The following is a 22,742-nucleotide window of genomic DNA, read 5'->3' on the forward strand; positions in this document are numbered from 1 at the left end:
AGGAAAACTGCAACCTCTATTGTCTTCACAAGGTTTTTCTATTATTTGACCTAGTTTTTGACCTAGTGACCTAGTTTTTGACCCCAGATGACCCAAATACAATCCCAACCCAGATTTCATCAAGATAAACATTCTGACCAAATTTCATAAAGATTGGATGAAAAATGTGACCTCTACTGTCTACACAAGGTTTTTCTATTATTTGACCTAGTTTTTGACATAGTGACCTAGTTTTTGACCCCAGATGACCCAAATACAATCCCAACCCAGATTTCATCAAGATAAACATTCTGACCAAATATTATAAAGATTGGATGAAAACTGTGACCTCTACTGTCTACACAAGGTTTTTCTATTATTTGACCTAGTGACCTAGTTATTGACCCCAGATGACCCAAATACAAACCCAACCCAGATTTTATCAAGATAAACATTCTGACCAAATTTCATAAAGATTGGATGAAAACTGCGACCTCTATTGTCTACACAAGGTTTTTCTATTATTTGACCTATTATGTGACCTAGTTTTTGACCGAGTGACCTAGTCTTTGACCCAGATGACCCAAATCAATCCCAACCCAGATTTCATCAAGATGAACATTCTGACCAAATTTCATAAAGATTGTATGAAAACTGTGACCTCTACTGTGTACACAAACAAATTGTTGACGGACGCACGCACACACGCACGCACACACATACGGACGCCGGACATCACACGGTCACATAAGCTCACCATGTCACTTCGTGACAGGTGAGCTAAAAATACATTCTATTCCAGGTGAGCTGGATGGAGTTATTGATATGTTCGAGGAGGCAGCGGAGCGCTTTCATATGTCTCTACAAGACATTAACCGTAACAAGTGAGCCAAACTACAAAGAATGGTGTTAAATGTATGCTCTCAATCATTGTGCATCATACCATGGGAATTTTGGAAATATGCAACACCAAAGGCCAAATTATTATGTTACATATACTATAAACATCCAATTGATAAACAAGTATCCTTTAAAACTGTTAAGAAGCATAACACAGAGTAACATTTAATTCCACACAAAAAAAGCACGTAAATCAAATTTCAATTTCACATGTTAAACTTATAAAACGCTGACAGTTTTCGTCCCAATACAATTAAATGAAGACACGTGTTTAGAACTCAAATAACACACTCAGCGTTGTTATCACCAATCTAATATGAATTATTGCGTCTGTTTCAGTCCGTTCGAGATTCGCCGGGTCAATGACCAGATGATGCAGGTTGAGCGAACCTTTCTGGACCCAGCCGCACTTCCTGGCCGTCCTCAACTTTACAGGTAAGATTTGTCTCTCTGGACTCTGTTCCACATCTTGACTGTATATTGTCACACTACCTTGTCTATTTGTCGTCAACAGCTATATAAGGCAGTCTTATCTCTCTGAATCGTGTACCACGTCTCGCTCGTTCTCAGCCTCTCAGGTAAGGCTTGTCGCTCTGTACATTGTCACACATCCTTGTCCTATGGTCTTATCTCTCTGGATCCTGTAACATTATATGGTCAGCGTCAGCTCTACACGTAATACTTGTCCATCTTGAACATGTCTATCTTCCTTGTTGTCAACAACTATACGGGTACAGTCAAACTCCCTGATCGACAATAGCTCTACAGCTAAGCTTTATCTCTGTTGATCCTGTCACAATCTTTTGTCTTACTTAGCTCAACCTTTCTGGATCCTGTCATATTTAATGATCGTCCTCAGCTTTTCAGGTAAGGCTTGTGTTTCACGTTCCCGCCTCAATCCGAGGTTTTACAGCGCTCAACACATAAGGCTTCTCACTCAAGACACTGTTTCACTCCTTATTCGTCTTCCGCTCAACGGCTAAGCTAAGTCTCTCTGGATCATATCACACTCCCTTGTTGTCCTCAGCTGTTCAGGTAAGCATTTATCATTACCCTGTCTCACTTCTTGGCCGACCTTAGCTGCACATGTAAGCCTTGGCTCTCTGGATTCTGTATTATCATCTGGTCGTCTCAAACTATACTGGTATATATTGGATTTCTGGACCCTATATCATTCAATCGGCGTAGTCAGCTCTACAGGTAATACCTGTTTTTCTCAACCCTGCCTAAATTCCTGGTCGTCCTTCGCTATACAAATAATGTTTGTCTTTCTAGACCACGAATCACTCCTTATTCGTCTCCAGGTCTACAGGTAATGCTTGTCTCTCTGGATCCTTTTAAACTGCCTGGTCGTCCTCAACTCTAAAGGTAAACCCTGTGCAAGGCGTGTCGTTTTGCATTCAGTAACAATTCCTGTTCGTCGTCAGCTCTACAAATAAGCCTTGTTTCTCTTGATGATTTCCTATTCCCTAGTCGTCCTTAGGTCTAAATGTATGCCTAGTCTCTCTGGATCATGTCAGACTCCCTGGTCAACCTCAGCTCTACAGGTAATGCTTGTCTCGCTGGATCCGGTTACACACCCTGGTAGACCTGAGAGCTTTTCAGGTAAGGCTTGTGTTTCACGTTCCCGCCTCAATCCGAGGTTTTACAGCGCTCAACACATAAGGCTTCTCACTCAAGACACTGTCTCACTCCTTATTCGTCTTCCGCTCAACGGCTAAGCTAAGTCTCTCTGGATCATATCACACTCCCTTGTTGTCCTCAGCTGTTCAGGTAAGCATTTATCATTACCCTGTCTCACTTCTTGGCCGACCTAAGCTGCACATGTAAGCCTTGGGCTTAGGTCTAAATGTATGCCTAGTCTCTCTGGATCATGTCAGACTCCCTGGTCAACCTCAGCTCTACAGGTAATGCTTGTCTCGCTGGATCCGGTTACACACCCTGGTAGACCTGAGAAATACAAGTAAGGAGTGTCGTTCTGGACCATGCATTAATCACAGATCGTCTTAAGCTGTAACACTACTTTATTGTTTTTAGCCATATAGGTAAGTTAGCCCTGCCTCTATGGACCCTATTACACTCCCTAGTCGTCCTCAGGTCTACATGTAAGGCATGTGTCTCTTTGTGTTTTTTCCAGGCCGTTTAAGCGTGGCGAATCGCCATGCCCCTTTTTTTTAGCGCCACGCTGCCCCTTTCAAAGCCATTTAGCGCCACGCTGCCCTTTCCAAAGGTCGCCGCCCTGCCCTTTCATGAGCAACCGCTGTATTTTGCCCTTATTGATAACATCTTGCCCCTTGACCAAATTTCTAAGCCGACTAGTATCAGATTATGGCCTCCGAGGCAGCGCGTTTGTGAATTAGTTATGCGTGAATAACCCCATGTCAGTATCAATCGATATGTTATACCACTTATTGGTCGGTAATGTGTACTCCTCCACGATAAAATCGTGGACTGTTACTTCGGAGACTTTTAATGAAAAGCTCGATATTATTCTCGTGGCAATTGTGCATTTCATACATAATTCAGTTATACCAAAACATATTTTTACCCATAATTACATTAAAAAACACAAATTAATTATTTATCGATATCTTCTTTTAGATAATTAATTATTGAATTAATTACTGAGACGTATACTAATTAAACAAAATGCAAATCGCGTATTAGGCGTACGTATTAGACGATTTTACGTTGCTATGCGCACATGTTTTAGATAGCAACAACATACTTATTTGTAATCCACGCAGTGGGTGTATTACGATATTTCACGGAAACGAGTGCTTGCATATTGTTAGCGATCAGTTTACTCGCAATATTAAACATCTGACAAGATTATCGTTAGAAATGGGATAAGACAAACATGGTTTCATTTATATGTTAGTGGATCTGTGTATAATTAGATTCATATGCATATATTGCTTTACTAGTATTATGTTTGCCGTGTAGTACAGTGTATTGAAACTGCATGGAACTTAAATGTGCATTGCAAGGTAAATATATTAATATAAATCAAAGTAAGTTAAATGCATCAATAACTATATACCATTAAATGTGCTTGTTAATATTTTATGTTTTTCCACAACTGCCTCTGATGCGATTTCATGTTTCGCCCTCATTCAGGTATTCACGGAACGTTTTTGCCATTTTTTGCTAAAACTGCGCGCTAAAATGCCCTTTTTGAAAGTAATGCGCCATGCCCCTTTGCCCTCCTGGGAAAAACACTATCTCTTGACCTGTCTCATTCCCTGGTCGTCCTATGCTCTACAGGTTAATCTTGTCGCTCTGGATCCTGTAATACTTAGTGGTCGTCCTCAGCTCTACAGGTAAAACTTGTCTTTCTGGATCCAGTAATACTTTGTGGTCGTCTTCAGCTGTAAGTCTTGCAACTCTGGACCCTCCTTCTCTCCCTGTTCGTTCTCAGCAAAACAGGGAGAACTTTACTCTCTCAATCCTTTCAAACTCCCTTTTTGTCCTCAACTTAACACATAAGCCTTGTATTCGTTGATCTTTTCACTCACCCTTGTTGTTTCCGTGTCCACATGTTATCTTTGTCATTTTGAACCCTGTCTCTCCACCCAGTTGTTGCAATTTCTAGCTCTTAGACCTTTCTTGGCTGTTTTATTTTCCTGAAATGTTTTCTCTTACGAATATTTTAATTAAATCTAAATGAGTACCTGGTTAACATTAATCCATGACACACTATTCTGATGTGAATTTGTGTTTGATCTTTCTAGACATCTGGTTCATTCCGGGTCACAGTTTGTGTCATTTCGTGGTCCAAGTTTCCCTGGTCTTCAAGATGCTCTGTATTACCTACGGAAAGATCCGACAAACGCAGAGTTCATCCGAGGGCTCCAGCACCATTTCTCAGTTCTGGTGTTTACAATTCAAGGCGCTGCTAACAGCTTAAAGGATGCAACTGATTTTCTTCGACATGAAGACAATAGCACCATGCCACTTTTCTGATAACTTACACATTTGACACAAGAACGATTCTTTTAATTACATGTCTGTTTCATTTGCATTAATAATCAAATATACAAAGTGTACAGTTTTGGGACCACGCGCAGTTGAAATACCAAGTACTTTATAATGGGACTATTGTGTAACTAGTAACAATATAATAACTAATTTTTGTCCGATTAAAAAAAACATTTTTGTGACTTTAACCAAATATAAAAACTTTTTCACATGCTCTAAAAAAATTTTACATGGAACCGCTATATTTCTGGAATTAGCTTTATTTTTGGCGGCAATTTGGCCAGTAGCATAAAAAGTTCCTCTAATAAGGAAATATTTGACTTCTTGGTTTTACACAAATGTCAGGGGTTACGAGAGGCAATGTTTAATCATTGTGATACACTGCCAATTTGTGAAAAAAATTAAATTAAAAATGAGAAGTTTATATGTTTTGGCAAAATAATTAACATTTTACAAATAATGATTGAATCAACATCCGTTTCATAATGCTATACACTTTTGTCAAGTTATTTGAAAATCCAACCATGCAGGACAAAGTTATGTTTCAGACAAAATGTCAAGTAAAAATTTCCCAAAATGTGACCTTTTAACTTGAATTGTGACCTTGAACTTGGACCTAGGGACCCTGATCTTGAGCCTGACACCCTTATTTATTATGATGATCACTTGTGGCAAGCAATATAAACATTTATTCATGCTGGTAAAAGTCATGCTACAGACAAAGTTTTAAGTACTAATTTGACCTTTGTCCTTAACATAGTAATGCTGCAAACAAAAACATTCCTCTGCTGTACTCCAGGAATACTTCTGTTTTTTAAAAACAGGTGTATAATGAGACTCAAGAAGAAATGTGTTTGTCAGAAACACTATGTCCCCTTCTGCGCCGCTTTGATTTTTTTTACCTTTGACCTTGAAGGATGACCTTGACCTTTCACCACTCAAAATGTGCAGCTCCACGAGATACGCATGAATGCCAAATATGAAGTTGCTATCTTCAATATTGCAAAATGTTAAAGTTTGGGCAAACAAACAAACAAACCAACGGACAGGGCAAAACCAATATGTCCCCCACTATAGTGGTGGAGGACATAAAAAAGCTGTATTTGGAAGCCAATGCCTCATTGATACACGGTGATAAACATTGATAGTTAGAAGCCAAGGCCACATGGATTCACAGTGATATCGGAAGCCAAGGCCACATGGTTTCACAGTGATATTGGAAGCCAAGGCCACATGGATTCACAGTGATATTGGAAGCCAAGGCCACATGGATTCACAGTGATATCTGAAGCCAAGGCCACATGGATTCACAGTGATATCGGAAGCCAAGGCCACATGGATTCACAGTGATATTGGAAGCTAAGCCCACATGGATCCACAGTGATATTGGAAGCTAAGCCCGCATGGATTCACAATGATAGACAGTGACAGTAAGAATGTGGTTTCAATGCAGGTGTACAGCCAAAAAAACAATAACATAGATTCTGTACAATCCCGTTTTTATATGTCAACCCTTACAGATAACAAATATCGTAATCATTACAGATAACAACTATCATTACAGATAACAACTATCATACAAACACTAATTAATTTCAAAATTATTTTCAAGGTTCTGCATGTTTTATTATTGTATCACACATAATATTATGTCCTATCACTTAATGTATTACTACATAGACGTTAGTTCACAAACAGGTATTGTATATAATAATTGACGTAAAGTAAAAAACTTTAAATTATTTTTCACATTAATATTGGCTGATATAGTCCAATATACCATAGTATCACTGTGGATACTCATACATAGGCTACATTGAACAAAATATTTAGTAACTGCGCTCAAGAAATGGTGGATTAAATAACCAGCATGCTGGCCATGTAATACAGAATGAAAGACGGCCATAATGCAGGTGCCAGCAGAGTGAGCTACAACTCTTATAAGAACTGGTCTTGATGAAATAGCTGGCACATAAAATGCAAACACATTTTAGTTGTGCTCTCAGTAGACAGCTGGCATAGTGAAGATAGTGTATCTCACTAGAAAGCTGGCACAGTGAAGAAATTGTATCTCAGTAGACAGCTGGCACAGTAAAGATATTGTATCTCAGAAGACAGCTGGCACAGTGAAGATATTGTATCCCAGTAGACAGCTGGCACAGTGAATATGTTGTATCTCAGTAGACAGCTGGCACAGTAAAGATATTGTATCTCAGTAAACAGCTGGCACAGTGAAGATATTGTATCTCAGTAGACAGCTGGCACTGTGAAAATATGGTATCTCAGTAGACAGCTGGCATAGTGAAGATATTGTATCTCGGTACACAGCTGGCACTGTGAAAATATTGTATCTCAGTAGACAGCTGGCACAGTGAAGATATTGTATCTCAGTAGACAGCTGGCACTATGAAAATATTGTATCTCAGTAGAAAGCTGGCACAGTGAAGATATTGTATCTCAGTAGACAGCTGGCACAGTGAAGATATTGTATCTCAGTAGACAGCTGGCAATGTGAAAATATTGTTTCTCAGTAGAAAGTTGGTACAGTAAAGATTTTGTATCTCAGTAGACAGCTGGCACAGTGAAGATATTGTATCTCAGTAGACAGCTAGCACAGTGAAGATATGGTATCTCAGTAGACAGCTGGCACAGAAAAAAATATTGTATCTCAGTAGACAGCTGGCACAGTGAAGATAATTTCATGCTCATTGTCTAGTCCAAGGCCATTAACAGCAGAGATCTCAGTAACTGGCAAGCACATTAAAGAAATGGTACACTTCGTCTCTATCATACACTGCAACAACTGTATTACATTCCTCACATTTGACAGGGTTGAACATTTCCCCAGTGTTGCCATCATCAGCTGTCTCAGCACTGTCTCCAGTGCGGACTCTTTTCTGCTTCTTGGACAACTTACTGCCTTTGGGAAACTTGAGCAGTTCACTGGTGTCAACCTTACAGTGGGACACAAACATGGCTCTGTACTGATTGTTGTAAACATCATGTCTGTAACACAAATAAAAAATTTGAGGGTTGCAGGCCAAAAACTGTAATCAGGCTTTTGCACTTGATAAATAACAAGAGATGTGTTCGTCAGAAACACAATGCCCACTATTGGGCCGCTTTGAAATTATTTTTTTGTTGACCTTTGACCTTGAAGGATGACCTTGACCTTGAACTTCCACCACTCAAAATGTGCAGCTTCATGAGTACGCCGCTTTGAAATAAATAAAAATTTGACCTTAAAGGATGACCTTGACCTTGAACTTCCACCACTCAAAATGTGCAGCTTCATGAGAACGCCGCTCTGAAATAAATTTTTTTTTTTTTTTGACCTTTGACCTTGAAGGATGACCTTGACCTTGAACTTCCACCACTCAAAATGTGCAGCTTCATTAGATACACATGCGTGCCAAATATCAATTTGCTATCTTCAAAATTGCAAAAGTTATTGCCAACGTTAAAGTTTTATTTCGGACGGACGGACAGACTGACATACTGACGGACAGTTCAACTGCTATATGCCACCCTACCGGGGGCATAAAAATTGACCATATAAATTAAAATTGAACATATTTCAGTAAATGAGAAAATTCCCTTCAGGACTAAAACTAAATTGAATGGTATGTAAACATTTGCGAGATATTTTTCAAAATGCCATAATGCTTGAGGGAAACCCTCCTCATTCTATAAGTACATGTTACCTCTGACAGTCCAAACACAATGTTGTCATGCAGGCAGGACAATCCAAAATAGCATCACTGTTAGGCAGGGGTTTCTGCTTGCGAGAGCGACCAGGTTGGGGGTGGGGCAAGTATGAGCGCCGCTGGGTCTCCATCCACTTCTCATTGTCGTCATCTTCTTCAGGGTTGTACAGAAGATCATCATTGCTTGGTTGCTTTCTTTTATTCTTAGCGGCGTCCCCTGTTAAACATATTTTTATATTTCAGTGTACTTTTTTTAACTTTAAGCAAAATATGCTATCATTCTCTCAAATATAATATTGGTGTCTACTGCAAACTTATTATTTTTGTGGGACATCAATTTTCATTGTTTTTATGTGTGGACCAAATCACTTATTTAACATTGCAACTAATAAGTATTCCATATGTTAAGTTCTTTTTTTAAATATTTGATGCTACCAAAAGCATAAAAGACAACAAAAACCATGCACAAGTGTTTGTTTCCCAATCCAAACTAAAGCTTTGTCACAGACGTGACGTCTATCCCCACATGCTGCATTGACACAGAATATTTTGCATGCTGTCTTCACAGAACAAGACCAGCTAATTTATGGCCATTTTTAAGAATTATTATGCCATTATCATTTATGGCCATTTTTACCTTTGAACTATTGAATTCTTTCGCATGCCATCCAATGACTGTGAACAAAATTAATTTACAGAGCAATTTTAAAATCTCACAATGAATGACATACATGTAGTTATGGCCCGGACAAGCTCATTTATGGCCATTTTTGACTTTTGAACTCCAAGTGTGACCTTGACCTTGGGGATATCGATGTAATTCTTTTGCATGGCACACCATACAATGATTGTGAACAAATGTACCGAGTAATTTTTAAATCTCACAATGAATTGACATAGTTATGGCCCGCACCAGATAATTTATGGCCATTTTTGACCTTTGAACTCAACATGTAACCTTGACCTTGGAGATATCAACATAATTCTTTCACATGACACATCGTCTAGTGATTGTTAACAAATGTACCAATTAATTTTAAAATCCCACTATGAATGACATAGTTATGGCCTGGACAAGCTCATTTATGGCCATTTTTGACCTTTGAACTCAAAGTGTGACCTTCACCTTGCAGATATCGACGTAATTCTTTTGCATTACACACTGTCCGATGATGGTGAACAAATGTGCCAGATGATTTTAAAATCTCACAATGGACGACATAGTTATGGCCTAGACAAGCTCATTTATGGCCATTTTTTACCTTTGAACTCAAAGTGTGACCTTGACCTTGGAGATATCAATGTAATTGACATGACGCCAACTGTCAAACAAATCCTTACTAAGAATTGATCTACCAATCAGCGATAATTAATCTGGCGCGCAAGTAAGCAACGAACTGTCCGCCATATTCCAAGACAAGCTTTGTCTAGGTTCACTTTTATTTCAACGAGTTTCTTTTGTTTCCCTCTTTAAAAAATGTAGATTAAAAATGGTTAAACGGTGTCAATGGGAATTATGTAACTCGGACAATCGATATCCTGAAAGATGAGTTGGTGGCATTGAATTAATATTGTTTCCAAAGCCGAAAAGAGATCTTGAGAAGTGTAAGAGATGGATAAATGCATGCAGTCGTCCCAGCGAACAACTGAACGTCAACACTGTCAAAGACAATTACAATATATTTTTATTGAATGTACTTGCAGATTTAAATAGTTTATGTTATCTATCTGATCATCACATAATAGTTCATGTTTTTTTAAATAGTTTTATCAGTTACTAGGTGATTAATAGCAGCAATGTTCATCTGCATTACTCACGAGAAATAAAACCCAGCATGAAGCCTAATTCATGCTGTGTTTTATTACTCTGATAGTAATGCACTTAATTATCATCATACATGTTATTAGAAGGTGGCACGTGATATCTTATCTTATTAACGGTATCTACACATGTGCAGACATGTGGTGTCACAAATAAACGCTTTTAATCCACACTTGGGGCTCGAATGCCTAGTTCTCAGTTTTTCAACGAGTTTCGTTAATTTTGTTCGGATAAAAAACGGAAATGAAATATTACAAAAACGGTGTTAATAGGGTTTATGTAACTCTGACATTTGGTATCCAGAAAGATAAGTTAGATGAATTAAATTTATACCATTTCCAACGCGGAAATGCGGTCTTGACAAGAGCGAGTGGAAGCTTCAATGTGTAGAATTACTAGTGTATTATACAGGAAGGAAAAAGGGCGTGGTGCAAAATTTCAAAAAAGGGCACTTTAGCGCGCGACATCCATAAAAAGGGCACAAATATATTTGTATAGTGACTTAATAACAAGCTTTGTTACACACAAACATTGTATGTATAGTTTTGAGATTTATTGTTGAATAATTAAACCAACAAAATCCAGAATGTATATTTTATTGTGTGTTTTATATTTTCATGTAGTAACAAAAAACAAGATTAAACACCATAGGATATATATCTTATACAAACTATAGCTTTTCAAAGTAGTCTTAGAATACTGTTAAATGAGTTACCCTCTTAAACAATTATTTATATTTAAAACGTTACACACATTGCACAAACAAGTCCTTTATATGCATCTTAAATGGAGATTCACAAACACTAACACTTTGTTGAATAGTCAGAAAGTTCTGCGTAATGACATTGTTTTCATGACCACGTGTTGTATTGTGTACATTTTATTTCGCAAAAAGTGTAACTAGGAACGGCGCCGTACTGTCTTTTGTTCATTGTCAATTAATTCAATATACGTTAATTGGTCTCCGATATAAACTTGTTTTGCTTACAAAGCAATTTGCATCAATTTCTAATTTACGTTTCGTCGAAAGTGGAATGCCAAAATCGGAAAGCGTACGTTGCGACATTCTAAACACGAATGATAAGTGGTACAAGTTCAATATTTTTGTAAAATTCATATCTGTGTTTGCCAATTAACATATTTTGACAAGTTACAAACGGGTCGTAATGTTCTTAATTGAACCAACGGTGCAGGCCTACTACTGTTACAACAAACGTGTTAAGATTGTCGTCTGCTACAATTCATCAACACACATCTACTGTGAGCCTGCGCCAATTGTATTGGATAGGAGGCGGAGCGTTATTTTAATCGACAGCTTTAATATGAGCCTGCGCCAATTGTATTGGATAGGAGGCGGAGCGTTATTTTAATCGACAGCTTTAATAATGTCACGGGTTGCTATTTTCGGCGAATGGCCAATTTTCAGGAAGTACAGTGGACGTCATGGGGTTTTGTAATCGGCGTATGGAAACAATTATCGGGCGTAATATACGGCCGTACGCCGCTTAGTGCAAGCCCTGTAAATTAATTTTTATTAACTTAAAACTGTTTTGCATTAAATTGAAATCAAATCAATATTGTACAGATACAACTGGTGTTTTTTAAATTTAATTACGCGTAAAAATAAATGTTTTGATATAACTGAATTATGCATGAAATGCACAATTTTCACGTGAATAACATCGAGGTTTTCATCAAGTCTCCTAAGTAACTGTGCACGATTGTATCCGGACCGATTAGTGTTACAAAGCCACTGAAATTATCGATTGATATTGACACATGGTTATTCACGCATGACGTATTCACAACCGCGCGAATCTTCGCTGATAATATTCGGCTTAGAAGCTTGGTTAAGAGGCAATTAAGATGTTATCAATAAGGTCGCGCACGGCGGAAAACAGGGCGGTGGCCTTTGAAAAGGGCAGCGTGGCGCTGATTTGCTTTGAAAGGGGCAGCGAGGCGCTTCAAAAAAGCGGCGTGGCGCCGCGCCACGCTAAAACGGCCTGGATAAAACACTAGAATTACCGAGATTCCCCTTATAGAACATTAATTTATTTCAAAAACTGGAAATGTCATATAAGTAATAACTCAGCATTATTAAGTATGAATTATGTCACTTGTGCATGTAAAATAATAGAGAATATTGGTACCCACTTCGTGTAACTTAACGAAATCCCCGTTAAAAATCGAGTTTGTGTGTGTGTGTCAGAAACAAGTGAAAACCATGTTATGTTACTATTTTAATGAAAGCGTATCGATAAATACCATTGTATAAGAGTTATTATTACTGATGTAACCAATAAATGCGGTAACTTGGTGGAAGTCGGTACCTGCGCAAGCGTCTGATACTGGTAGCTTTATTAAGTAGCCTGACTGAATTCCCCTTCATACAACGCTAATTTATATCAGACAATGACCAAACTGATTGTGTTGCTTTGCACTTTAAATTATAGCGATTGATAAATGTCCCATAAGCCATGTTTAATATGATTAATATCACTTGTATACGTATTAACATGTGGGATTTAGGTACCCACTCGGCGTCAGAAAGCGCGTAAAACTTCACCGAAATCCCAGTTATAAATCGCTATTTCGTGTCAAATACACAGGGGGAAAATGTTTCGTTAATATTTTCGTAAATAACATGGGAAAATACCGATGAAGAAGTGTTAATTAATTGCTAATACCACCATTACACGTAGTAACAGGTTCGATTTCAGTAAGCGCACAAGTGTTTGAGAGCGTGTTTAATGTACCGATTTACCCGTTATAAATAGCTGATGTTCTCTATAAACGTATATTTTTTGCATTTGCAGAATAACTAAATGACACAAACCCCTTTTACAAGTGTTATATGGTGTGAAAAAGTCCATACAAACCATCAGGAATATCGTGTAAATCTATATGCAGTCTATAGGCAAAGAAGCCATTTTTGTGTTCGCTTGTCTAGGTTTGATAACGATGAGCGATCATCGTCCAGGCGTGATGTCAATACTTTCGCATGACACAGTCCCATGATGGTGAACAAATGAACCAAGTCATTTTAAAATCTCACAATAAATTACATAGTTAAGGTCCGGACAAACTTTCAGTTTAAAACACACTAAGTGACCCCGTGACCTAGTTTTTGACCCGGCATGACCCATATTCAAACTTGATCTAGACATCATCTAGATACAACTTCTGACCAAGTTTGGTAAAGATCAGATGAAATTTTCAGGACAGACCGACCGACACCTATATATCCCCTTCATAACCAATGGTAATGGGGGTATAATAAATCAAGTTTATACACAAAGCCTAAGGGGAGTATGTTACATTGTGTAATAAACTAACACTTGACTTTTCGTGAACATTGGAAATGCAGTTAAGCCTCATTGATTTTGTTTACTTTGTTTAGTTAAAAAAGTAAGGATTATAGCAAATGTTTAACACCTTTCATTCCTAGTGTCTGTACTGTGTTTTTCAATGATGTATTCTAAACAGTTAACTCATGGCAGATGGAAGATAATTATGCAATAGAAAGATGACAACATGAGATTAACACCTATTTGTAATAGTTTCTGCACTTTTATTAGAGAGAAATAAAAAGATATTTATTTGCATTTGTTTGTTTGTGTTTACCTAGATTTACTAGTTAATAGGTTTTATTGCATACATTTAAATTCCTTAATTCAATGACACATTACATGTATTTACAAATGTACTTATATAATTTTAATTAGCAGTAGCGTTTTCAAGCAAACAATGTGATTAATCAAAGACAATAATTGCTAACACATTGGAAAACAATAGATGCAAATTCCATCAATTTATGCTAAAGTTTGAAATTTACTTTAAAAGGAAATGTAATTTTTTGAAGTACCACAAAATTTCATGAAAACCAGCGTAAATGATTTTTTAGTATGTGAACATCAAAGATCCAACAAAACCTTTAAGTTGCTTAAAACTTAAACTGATGCAAACCTTGGCTAACCATGTCTTCTTCATCAGAGTCAAAGTAGACATCATCATAAAACTTCACTGGTTCCTCTGCATCAAGATCCATAACTGTTTTGCTTGAACAACCCACAGCCTCTGAAAGATTATTCATTTTTAGCATGTAATGTGGTGCATTAATTCTTTTACCCGTACAAGTTAATCAACATGTTCATTAACAAATCAATGGTATAATCCCACATATTTCTTATATTTGCAGCAGTGTAATCCATTCTGTTATTAATATTCTGATATGTAGGGCCATTAGTTCGTACCTGAGAATGATCCTCGCCTTCTTTCCATCTCTTTCACCCTGCCATTAAGCTCCTCATTCATTTCTTTTTCAAACTCATCAAGATCATCCTCTTCTTCCTGACCTTTGACCCTTCTCTGACCTGTTTGGGGTCTCGTCAACTTCCTCTTTTGCTCAGGCGTTCCATGCAGCAGGATGTCAATCTCATCGTCTGAACTGAAATAGTTTGAAAAATGCCAACAGTTGAATCAGAATATTTTAAGTACTACTGTGGTAATAACGAAAAACTAGAACTATATATCTTTAAGAATATGCCAAAATTAGTGTCTATGTAGTTTAACCCAAAGTAAGGGTAAAAAGCCCAAACTCAATAGTAAAAGCATTGTTCACCTAAGAGAAGACAAGTTTGTTAAAATGATATCTGAGCATGCCATGGCAGCCAACACTTATAAATGATATCCGGTATCTGCATTGGAAACATTTGCGTCATGCATTTTGACTAAATTTGGGAAATTAGTATTGTTCATTTTTTCACTAATACAGTAAATTGAGTATTAAAGTGATATTAATATTATATTAACTAAGGTTTTACTTATAGATTGATTTGAGATTAATTAAATGTAGAGACTTAGTGAAACAAAACTTTTTTTTAAATCTTCAATTGGGAATTTTCAAGTCCCCATTTCGGAAAAAAATAAAATAGCCCCCCCCCCTACAGGACTACAATTTAAACAACAAAAAACCCACTTGTAAATATGATATCTGAGCATGCCATAGCAGCCAACACTTTTAAAATTATATCTGAGCATGACAAATAGAGACCTATCACCGTCCTATCAGCAGACCACTTATTTTTACAGTCATCGGAATGGCGCCTGGCCAATGATCGCACGGACAACTGGTCATTTTGTAGCATCGGGCAGCCTTAGGATATATTTTAAGTCTCACTTACCGGACGTCTGGCCCGGGAAGGAATCGAGTTGAGATAATAATAAAAAACAATCATCACCAGGGTCTTCCCCAGGCCATTTAAGCGCCCCTAGCTGGGGCGCTTGAATTTCGAAATCAGAGTCCCCGGGGCGCTTGAAATTTTCCGATCAGTGTATTCTTCCGTAAAAGAAAGTGGAGATTGTCCAAAAAAATCAAGGTTTCCCTTCAGTGTATCAATATTCCCTGTTTTAAAAGAGCACTCGGTACCTACTTTCACAAGTAATCGCCATAAACACCACATGGGGTAATGGATAATCCACTGATAAGAGAATAGCATGACACGCGTATCGATTATTCTAGCCACATTACACGGTCATTTAAATGCTGACAAGGATGTATCTGGTAACTTTCCAGTCGTCAAACTGTGAAGTTCATCGTCCGATCGGTTACGGGAATGCTTATGAGGGCGGGGTTAACTATCGACCATTATTTTTGATTGACGTCGGGCATAAAGTAAGAGTTTATCGCAGCTTCATTAGCAAGAAGTTGTACCATTTGAGTAATATACAAGGGACGAAATTGTCACAAAACCAGGTTTTCATTGTGAAAAAAAAATCTGATAAAGGGAGAAAACTCAAACTGAACTTTTGAAATGAACAAACAAAATTAACCCCTTTGTAAGTTTGTTTTTAAAAAAAATATATTTTTAGTCCTGGCGACCTTGACATTGGAGATATTGACGTGATTCTTTCGTGCGACACATCGTCCCATGATGGTGAACAAATGTGCCAAATGATTTTAAAATCTCACAATGAATGACATAGTTATGGCCAGGACAAGCTCATTTATGGCCATTTTTGACCTTTGAACTCAAAGTGTGACCTTGACCTTGGAGATATCGACGTAATTATTTCGCGCGACACACCGTCAAATGATGGTGAACAAATGTGCCAAATGATGTTAAAATCTGACAATGCACGACATAGTTATGGCCCGGACAAGCTTGTTCCGCCCGCCCGCCAGCCCGCCCGCATTCGCCAATCAAATAACCAGTTTTTTCCTTCGGAAAACCTGGTTAAAAATGAGAACTTTGTAAGTAGAGGTTTGTTGTAGCCTTTGGCAGACTGGTAATTTGATGGTGAAAAAAAAAAAAAAAAAAATTACCTTTGACCTTGAAGGATGACCTTGACCTTTCACCACTCAAAATGTGCAGCTCCATGAGATGCACATGAATTTATTTTTTTTGACCTTGGACCATGAAGGATGACCTTGACCTTTCACCACTAAAAATGTGCAGCTTCATAAGATACACATGCATGGCAAATATCAAGTTGCTATCTTCAATATTGCAAAAGTTATGAGCAACGTTAAAGTTTTCGGACGGACACACGGACGGACGGACGGTCAAAATTTGTGTGCGTATGGAAAGGCGTTGTCCATATACACATGCATACCAAATATGAAGGTTATATCTCAAGGGACATAGAAGTTATGAGCATTTTTCGAAACCTAAACGCAGATTTTGAAACCTAAACGCAGACCCCTACTTCAAGGTCAAGGTCACAGGGGTCAAAATTGTTGTGCGTATGGAAAGGCCTTGTCCATATACACATGCATACCAAATATGAAGGTTATATCTCAAGGGACATTTATGGCCATTTTTGACCTTTGAACTCAAAGTGTGACCTTGACCTTGGAGATATCGACGTAATTATTTCGCGCGACACACCGTCCAATGATGGTGAACAAATGTGCCAAATGATTTTAAAATCTGACAATGAACGACATAGTTATGGCCCGGACAAGCTTGTTCCGCCAGCCCGCCAGCCAGCCAGCCCGCCAGCCAGCCAGCCCGCCCGCATTCGCCAATCTAATAACCAGTTTTTTCCTTCGGAAAACCTGGTTAAAAACAGGTAATTAGTACAGTACAGAACATTAAAGATGGTTTCGGGCATCATCATCACACCTTTTTACTGTAAACAAGTGTTTCCTATGACTCATAATTAATACAAGAAATTAATTGCAAGTGGTAAACAATTAATTATTATAGCGAGTAAGTTGTGCAAATGACTCCCGGTTACAATTATGTGATAACAATTTATTTAATTCCAGTACATGTATATTTCAACATGTCCATTTATAGAACTGATTCATCTCGTTTTTCTGACATTTATTCGACACGTAATGCGCTTTAACAAATTTTCGTTGAATTAATTACGCACACTTGTAAATGTTTCGTCCGATAATCGATAGTTAGAAGACTGATGATGGCAACCGGTCGTGATCCTCGTGGACAACGTGAATTTCATGCATAATTCCGTCAAAACATTTATTCGACTCGTAAAGTGTGTAAACAAATTATCGTTGAATTTATAACGCAACGGTTAATATTTGTTGACATCTCAAATGGGAATAATTAAATTTGTAATCCAAAACCCATTACCGTAAGTCCATGTTAACGCGTTTTTAATCCGAAACACACTTCCGAATGTAAATGTTACCGCAACGTTAAATATTTTTGCTTCAAATTATCAGTGCAAATTTATTTTGTGTCGAATCTTTTTCTCAATCAAAAAGAGCGCGAAAATTATGCAGCATATACAACGTCGTGTCTATTGCATACAAATGGCGTGTATTGAGCGTTTTAACAAGCACACAACAGGTCAGGGGATTGACGCATATTCAGAGGCAATATTTCATCAAATCAATAAATAGTCACTTAAAAAATGGCAAGGTTTGTGTTAAAGAAATAACTGAAAGCTTTTATCGTAAATATTTACCAGAAAGAGATTGATAAAAACGAAATAAACGGGATTATCGGGTAATAAATAGAAACTTGAAAAATAGTAAGTATACAGTTATAGAGTCGGGTTGAAACGGATGTATTGGGGGAATCGTTCGAGTCGGGATTTTACTATCTGTGCGGAAAAGTTTTATAACAATTAAACAATATAAAAAAAAATATTTTTAAATGACTGGGGGATTTTTTTGAAGAGTAATAGCGCACCAAATGACGTCTTTTGACGGTGTTTTTCTTTGAGTTATAACGCACCACAGAACGTGAATTGACACGTTAAATTAAAAAATCAACGTCCCACCCCCGGTCGGCCCCGGGGCGCCTGAACAAATTCCTGGGGAAGGCACTGATCACTGTAACTTATCGTTTGTGCGTTGATTGTCGGATCTGTTTTCCAGGTAAATGGTAAATCATATTCTATACAATCAACAAGCTTAAGACAGCATTGCAATAAGTGCATAATATTCTACAGTTGTGTAGTGATAAGTGTCAAAAACCACAGCAGAGTATTAACCTATCTGACATGTCCCATACTCAATTATATAATACAAAAATGTCACTAGTCTGGTTCAGTGTTCTACCCAAGCGTTTTTAGCAGCAACTCTTTGAAATCCTAGAGTTTTTATTGAGCTTTTTTATTAAATTGAAACATTTCACAGTCTTTAAAGTCAACATTGAATGATGGTATCAATTAAACTTTTGTCATCTGAAAGTCATGATCTATCCGAAATCAGTTACACTAATACAAATCTTTAAATACTGCATTGTTCTCATTATATTACCTTTCTGCATGGTCATTGTCACTGTCATCATCGAAATCAAGGTAGTCGAGGTCTCTGTCCATTTTGAACATAGACAAGAGACTAAAACAAGTAAACGAGGAGTAAACAGTACAAATCAAACTTCACAACTTCCGATTGTAGGTTACCCTTTAGACTACCAATGTACACATCAGTACTTTTAGTTTCAACGACAAGAGCATAACAATCGGATTGTCGGTTGGTATTTAACTTAATTTCGGCGAAGTAAAACAGTATATTACATATAAGGTATGTCAGCATAGCCCTGAGATTTAAGTTGTATGTGTTTTTACAAAGTAATTTTCACTCTGGATCCAATCGGCTTTTTATTGCATAAGGAAGCCTCTGGTTTAACGTGGGCGCCATTTTGTTTTCGGACTTCTTTCAAGCAAAATGGCCGCGCCCATCGACTGTTGTCAATTGAAGGAAAACAAAGTGCAAATCATGCCCAATACTAAGGAACGCGATACATAAAGTATGCAGTGCAGTTAGGCTATAGATTGCCTCGATTTAAGACCAAAGATATGAACGCTCTGTCCTGGGAATTGGAGAAGAACAAGGAAAATTTGGATATCTAAGTTCTGTAGTAGCGGCACCCTGTAATAGCTATAACTTTGTTTTTTAACTTCTTACCATGGTTCGAATTGTCGTCAGCAGTATTTCTATGAAACTAACAATACAGATTTGTGTTTCATAGATATAGTGCTTAAGACATAAAACACAATCATCTTCAAGTCAAGTTTCTTGGAGCAAGTTTGTGGTAAGCATTTATCCAATATTGTTAATACTTTTTGTCAACACAGCTAGATGCACATTAACTTTTCATGGCCAGTTTCCAAGACTGGCCATTCAACCATCTCAAGTATTCTAATTGTCTGGTCAAAAGTACAAGTCTGTGGTCATCGTATGTTGTAAAACTAACATATATCATGTGTTTCAACTTTTTTTTTTTAAGTATTCATTACATTTTCATAAAGCAAAAATATCAAACACACACATTTTAAAATTGTGTGGGCAATTAATTATGTTTTGTAAGCTTCTTAAACAACCCTATGGCCAAGCTGGACAACACAAGAGTTGAAATTTAATGTCCCTGTCCAAGCAGATTAGTTTAACCTGGAAGTAAATTAGTTAAGGTGCTGTAATTCAGTGCATCTCAATTATTCTTATGAAAAAAATTCAAAGAATTTAGGTTATTTTTACAGGTCTTCTTTTGAACCAAATATTGCCCATTAAAAAACTCTACTCTTTACGGAGAATCCGGAGATGGACGAAGTGTTACAATTGAGTAATTTTACGACTTCAGGCGTAAATTCAATACCAGGCGTCATGGGCTACGCACCACTATTTACTAGTTATTCTTGAATGCGTTGAGCATTTATGAATTCATGCGTTCACCTCAAACCAGGAGCGTCAGTAGCTTGCAGTTTGATTATTGGAACTACACTATTAACAAGTGCTGGCTGTGAAACCCATACTGCAGGTCCAAAGGTTCTTGTTTCAGTGATTTTATACGTTTTATGTGTAAAAACGCTGTGGAATAATATCATATGAGTTTAGTAACCTTCCATACAAAAAATCCTTCGAAAATCAGCTTGTTATTTGAAAATGATAACTGCTGTCTTTTTCGCTACACTGCCTTCATACTTCAATGAAGTCTTACCAACATCAGCAATTTCATATGCCAGCTGTGACCTCAGAGGTCTCTTCATTTTCCCTTGCAATTTCCCCTATACTTGATTTAACTGCCTTCTGACAAGGTTCTTTCAAGCTTACTTCTCCCCCAGATCCCTGTCTATTGTGCTGATGCACCCAGATTTTTCACCATCTGGCTTTTACTGAGAACACGAATGCGCCCAACCTCACCTACATGCGAGGTCACTTGCTCAGTCTTGGCTTCGTGCATGCTGAAGGATTCTTTGAACTACACATATATCATGGCTGATCTTTTTTTATTCAACCTGTTGTTTGCCTATATGCAGGGCTTTTACTTATCAACTTCATTCCAATCTTTCGACCACCATCTCCAACTTTTCAATCTGCTTTGACAAGGAACAACCACTTTCTGCATGAGACAATTTTAAAAACACGACCACCGAACACTGTGGCTCCAGCAGTCCTTGAAGGCTTTAATGAAGGCATTTCCGCATATCGAAATTTGCGTCAGAGACACTCGGCTTTCCGAAAGTGGTCTTTTCTTCATCGAATGGCCTAGGTCAATAATCAGGACACTGCTTTCTCAGGTGAAAGTTTGGGCTGCAGGTATAATGCTTTAGCTCCATGTAGCATGAACCTGATCAGTATCTAGATAAATAGGTTTCTGCTGAATTTATGAATGGACTAAGCCTTCGTTCAAGCATATCAGCAATCTTTTGAAGCTTATTAATCTGCTTCATTGGTTTATTGGCAGCTGTAGCTACTGCAGCCACATGCTGCCAGACTTTGCTCTTTCTGCTTGATTAAAGTCTTCAAGCTTTACAGCTTGTCTGATAGCATCATTTAGGGTTACTGATTGGGCCTTTTTGATGCACAGTCTCATGTCTGCACTATGAAGAGCATCAAGAAACTGCTCTTTTGCCAATATTTCTTTCAGATCTACTGGTGCAAAGAGGTATGCTAGGTTTGTTAATCTTCAAACGTATTGTCCCAGCTTCCCACCATCTCTGATGCTTTCTGTCTGCATTCTGTACAGTTCTGTCAGGTAAGGATGCGGAAAGCGCTATTTTAAGGCTTGCAACAGTGACTTATTTTTGTATTTTGTGAGAGGTTTCTAATACCCCTTGAGCTTGGCCAAGCAACGACACTGCCAAATGCAATCCATTGTCGTTGAAGTAGCATTGATTTACTTCAGCGCACGTTTCAAAGTGCTGTTAATAATCTAGCCATGATAATTGACTGTTAAATACTCGATGGCTTCTATGAAGTCCTTTTCCTCGATGTGACATTTTCTACTGAATAAGTTGTAATGGTGTCCACATTTTGTCAGTCTCTAATAACTCCAGTTCGTTCTCCTAAGCAATTTTGTCACATTTTTCTATGAGGGCCTCATTTTCTCACCTTAAAGCCTCGGATTATTTGACAAGAATTGCCTCACTACTTTCAGCCATTTAGAGGCCTGATCTGACAGGTTAGTAATGGCAATAGGTTTACGTAACCAATCCCACAACTGCCCCCAATTTATGTATCGCAATAAGTCTAATTCAAACATGAAACCATTTGCTACACAAAATCCTACCGTTCAATGCTTAGGAATGAAGAAAAAAACAGGCGTACACTGAACACTAGATCTAAATAGCTTTATAATCAAAGAGTAAAAGTGGACTAAGTCATTTTTGAGAAAATGGAACTTATTCAATTCTTTGTTTGAAAAGGAAAGTACTGTCACATACATGTATTGTGTTGAAACCAATTTGAACTGTTTTCTGATTATACGTATTGAAGTCTTGTCAGGGTCCTGCTCAATATGTGTACTCCAATATAATATTATTGATGTCAGCGGCACTTATAATGATGAACTGTCTGCAAGATTATGAGGCACACACAATTAAGAATACATCACTACTCATCATCCACTAACATGATACATGTAGTATCC

General features: G+C 37.7%; 3 protein-coding genes and 1 long non-coding RNA gene across 10 annotated transcripts in view; 3 read left to right on the plus strand and 1 right to left on the minus strand.

The window, feature by feature from the left end:
- Nucleotides 1-7,125, plus strand: part of LOC127873853 (N-acetylated-alpha-linked acidic dipeptidase 2-like) — a 27,883-nt gene extending 20,758 nt beyond the window's left edge. The window contains exons 17-19 of the mRNA XM_052417901.1: nucleotides 782-863; nucleotides 1,219-1,314; nucleotides 4,614-7,125. Of these exons, the coding sequence (XP_052273861.1) occupies nucleotides 782-863; nucleotides 1,219-1,314; nucleotides 4,614-4,845 (410 nt within the window). The 3' untranslated portion in view covers nucleotides 4,846-7,125. The remainder of the gene's footprint in view (nucleotides 1-781; nucleotides 864-1,218; nucleotides 1,315-4,613) is intronic.
- Nucleotides 6,343-19,278, minus strand: LOC127873855 (E2F-associated phosphoprotein-like). The gene is made up of 5 exons (XM_052417910.1): nucleotides 19,130-19,278; nucleotides 14,643-14,836; nucleotides 14,356-14,466; nucleotides 8,565-8,784; nucleotides 6,343-7,866 (listed from the first exon to the last, which is right to left on the minus strand). The coding sequence occupies exons 1-5, from the start codon at nucleotides 19,198-19,200 to the stop codon at nucleotides 7,602-7,604; spliced, it is 861 nt and encodes a 286-aa protein (XP_052273870.1). The 5' UTR covers nucleotides 19,201-19,278; the 3' UTR covers nucleotides 6,343-7,601.
- LOC127873856 (uncharacterized) lies at nucleotides 16,818-17,269 on the plus strand. The gene is made up of 2 exons (XR_008046420.1): nucleotides 16,818-17,015; nucleotides 17,181-17,269. It is a non-coding gene; the product is annotated as an uncharacterized LOC127873856 (long non-coding RNA).
- Nucleotides 19,210-22,742, plus strand: part of LOC127873854 (2-aminoethylphosphonate--pyruvate transaminase-like) — a 13,817-nt gene continuing 10,284 nt past the window's right edge. Inside the window, exons 1-2 of one of the 7 annotated variants that reach the window (XM_052417905.1) lie at nucleotides 19,265-19,396; nucleotides 21,741-21,848. The gene's annotated coding sequence lies outside the window, so the exon portion shown is untranslated. Of the gene's footprint in view, nucleotides 19,397-21,740; nucleotides 21,849-22,250; nucleotides 22,275-22,742 lie in introns of all 7 variants that reach the window. The other 6 variants (XM_052417906.1, XM_052417907.1, XM_052417909.1 and 3 more) reach the window with 6 other exon arrangements.

This window comes from Dreissena polymorpha, chromosome 3 (genome assembly GCF_020536995.1).
Source record: "Dreissena polymorpha isolate Duluth1 chromosome 3, UMN_Dpol_1.0, whole genome shotgun sequence".
Classification (NCBI taxonomy): Eukaryota; Metazoa; Mollusca; class Bivalvia; order Myida; family Dreissenidae; genus Dreissena; species Dreissena polymorpha.

What these genes read in the sequence shown, in the direction of transcription:
- LOC127873855 (XM_052417910.1), bottom strand. Translation starts at nt 19,200, where the DNA reads ATGTTCAAAATGGACAGAGACCTCGACTACCTTGATTTCGATGATGAC. An exon ending in GACAATGACCATGCAGAAAG is followed by an intron (nt 14,837 to 19,129) that starts GTAATATAATGA and finishes AAACTATTTCAG; the next exon opens with TTCAGACGATGAGATTGACA. An exon ending in TTGTGTTTGGACTGTCAGAG is followed by an intron (nt 7,867 to 8,564) that starts GTAACATGTACT and finishes TTTGTGTTACAG; the next exon opens with ACATGATGTTTACAACAATC.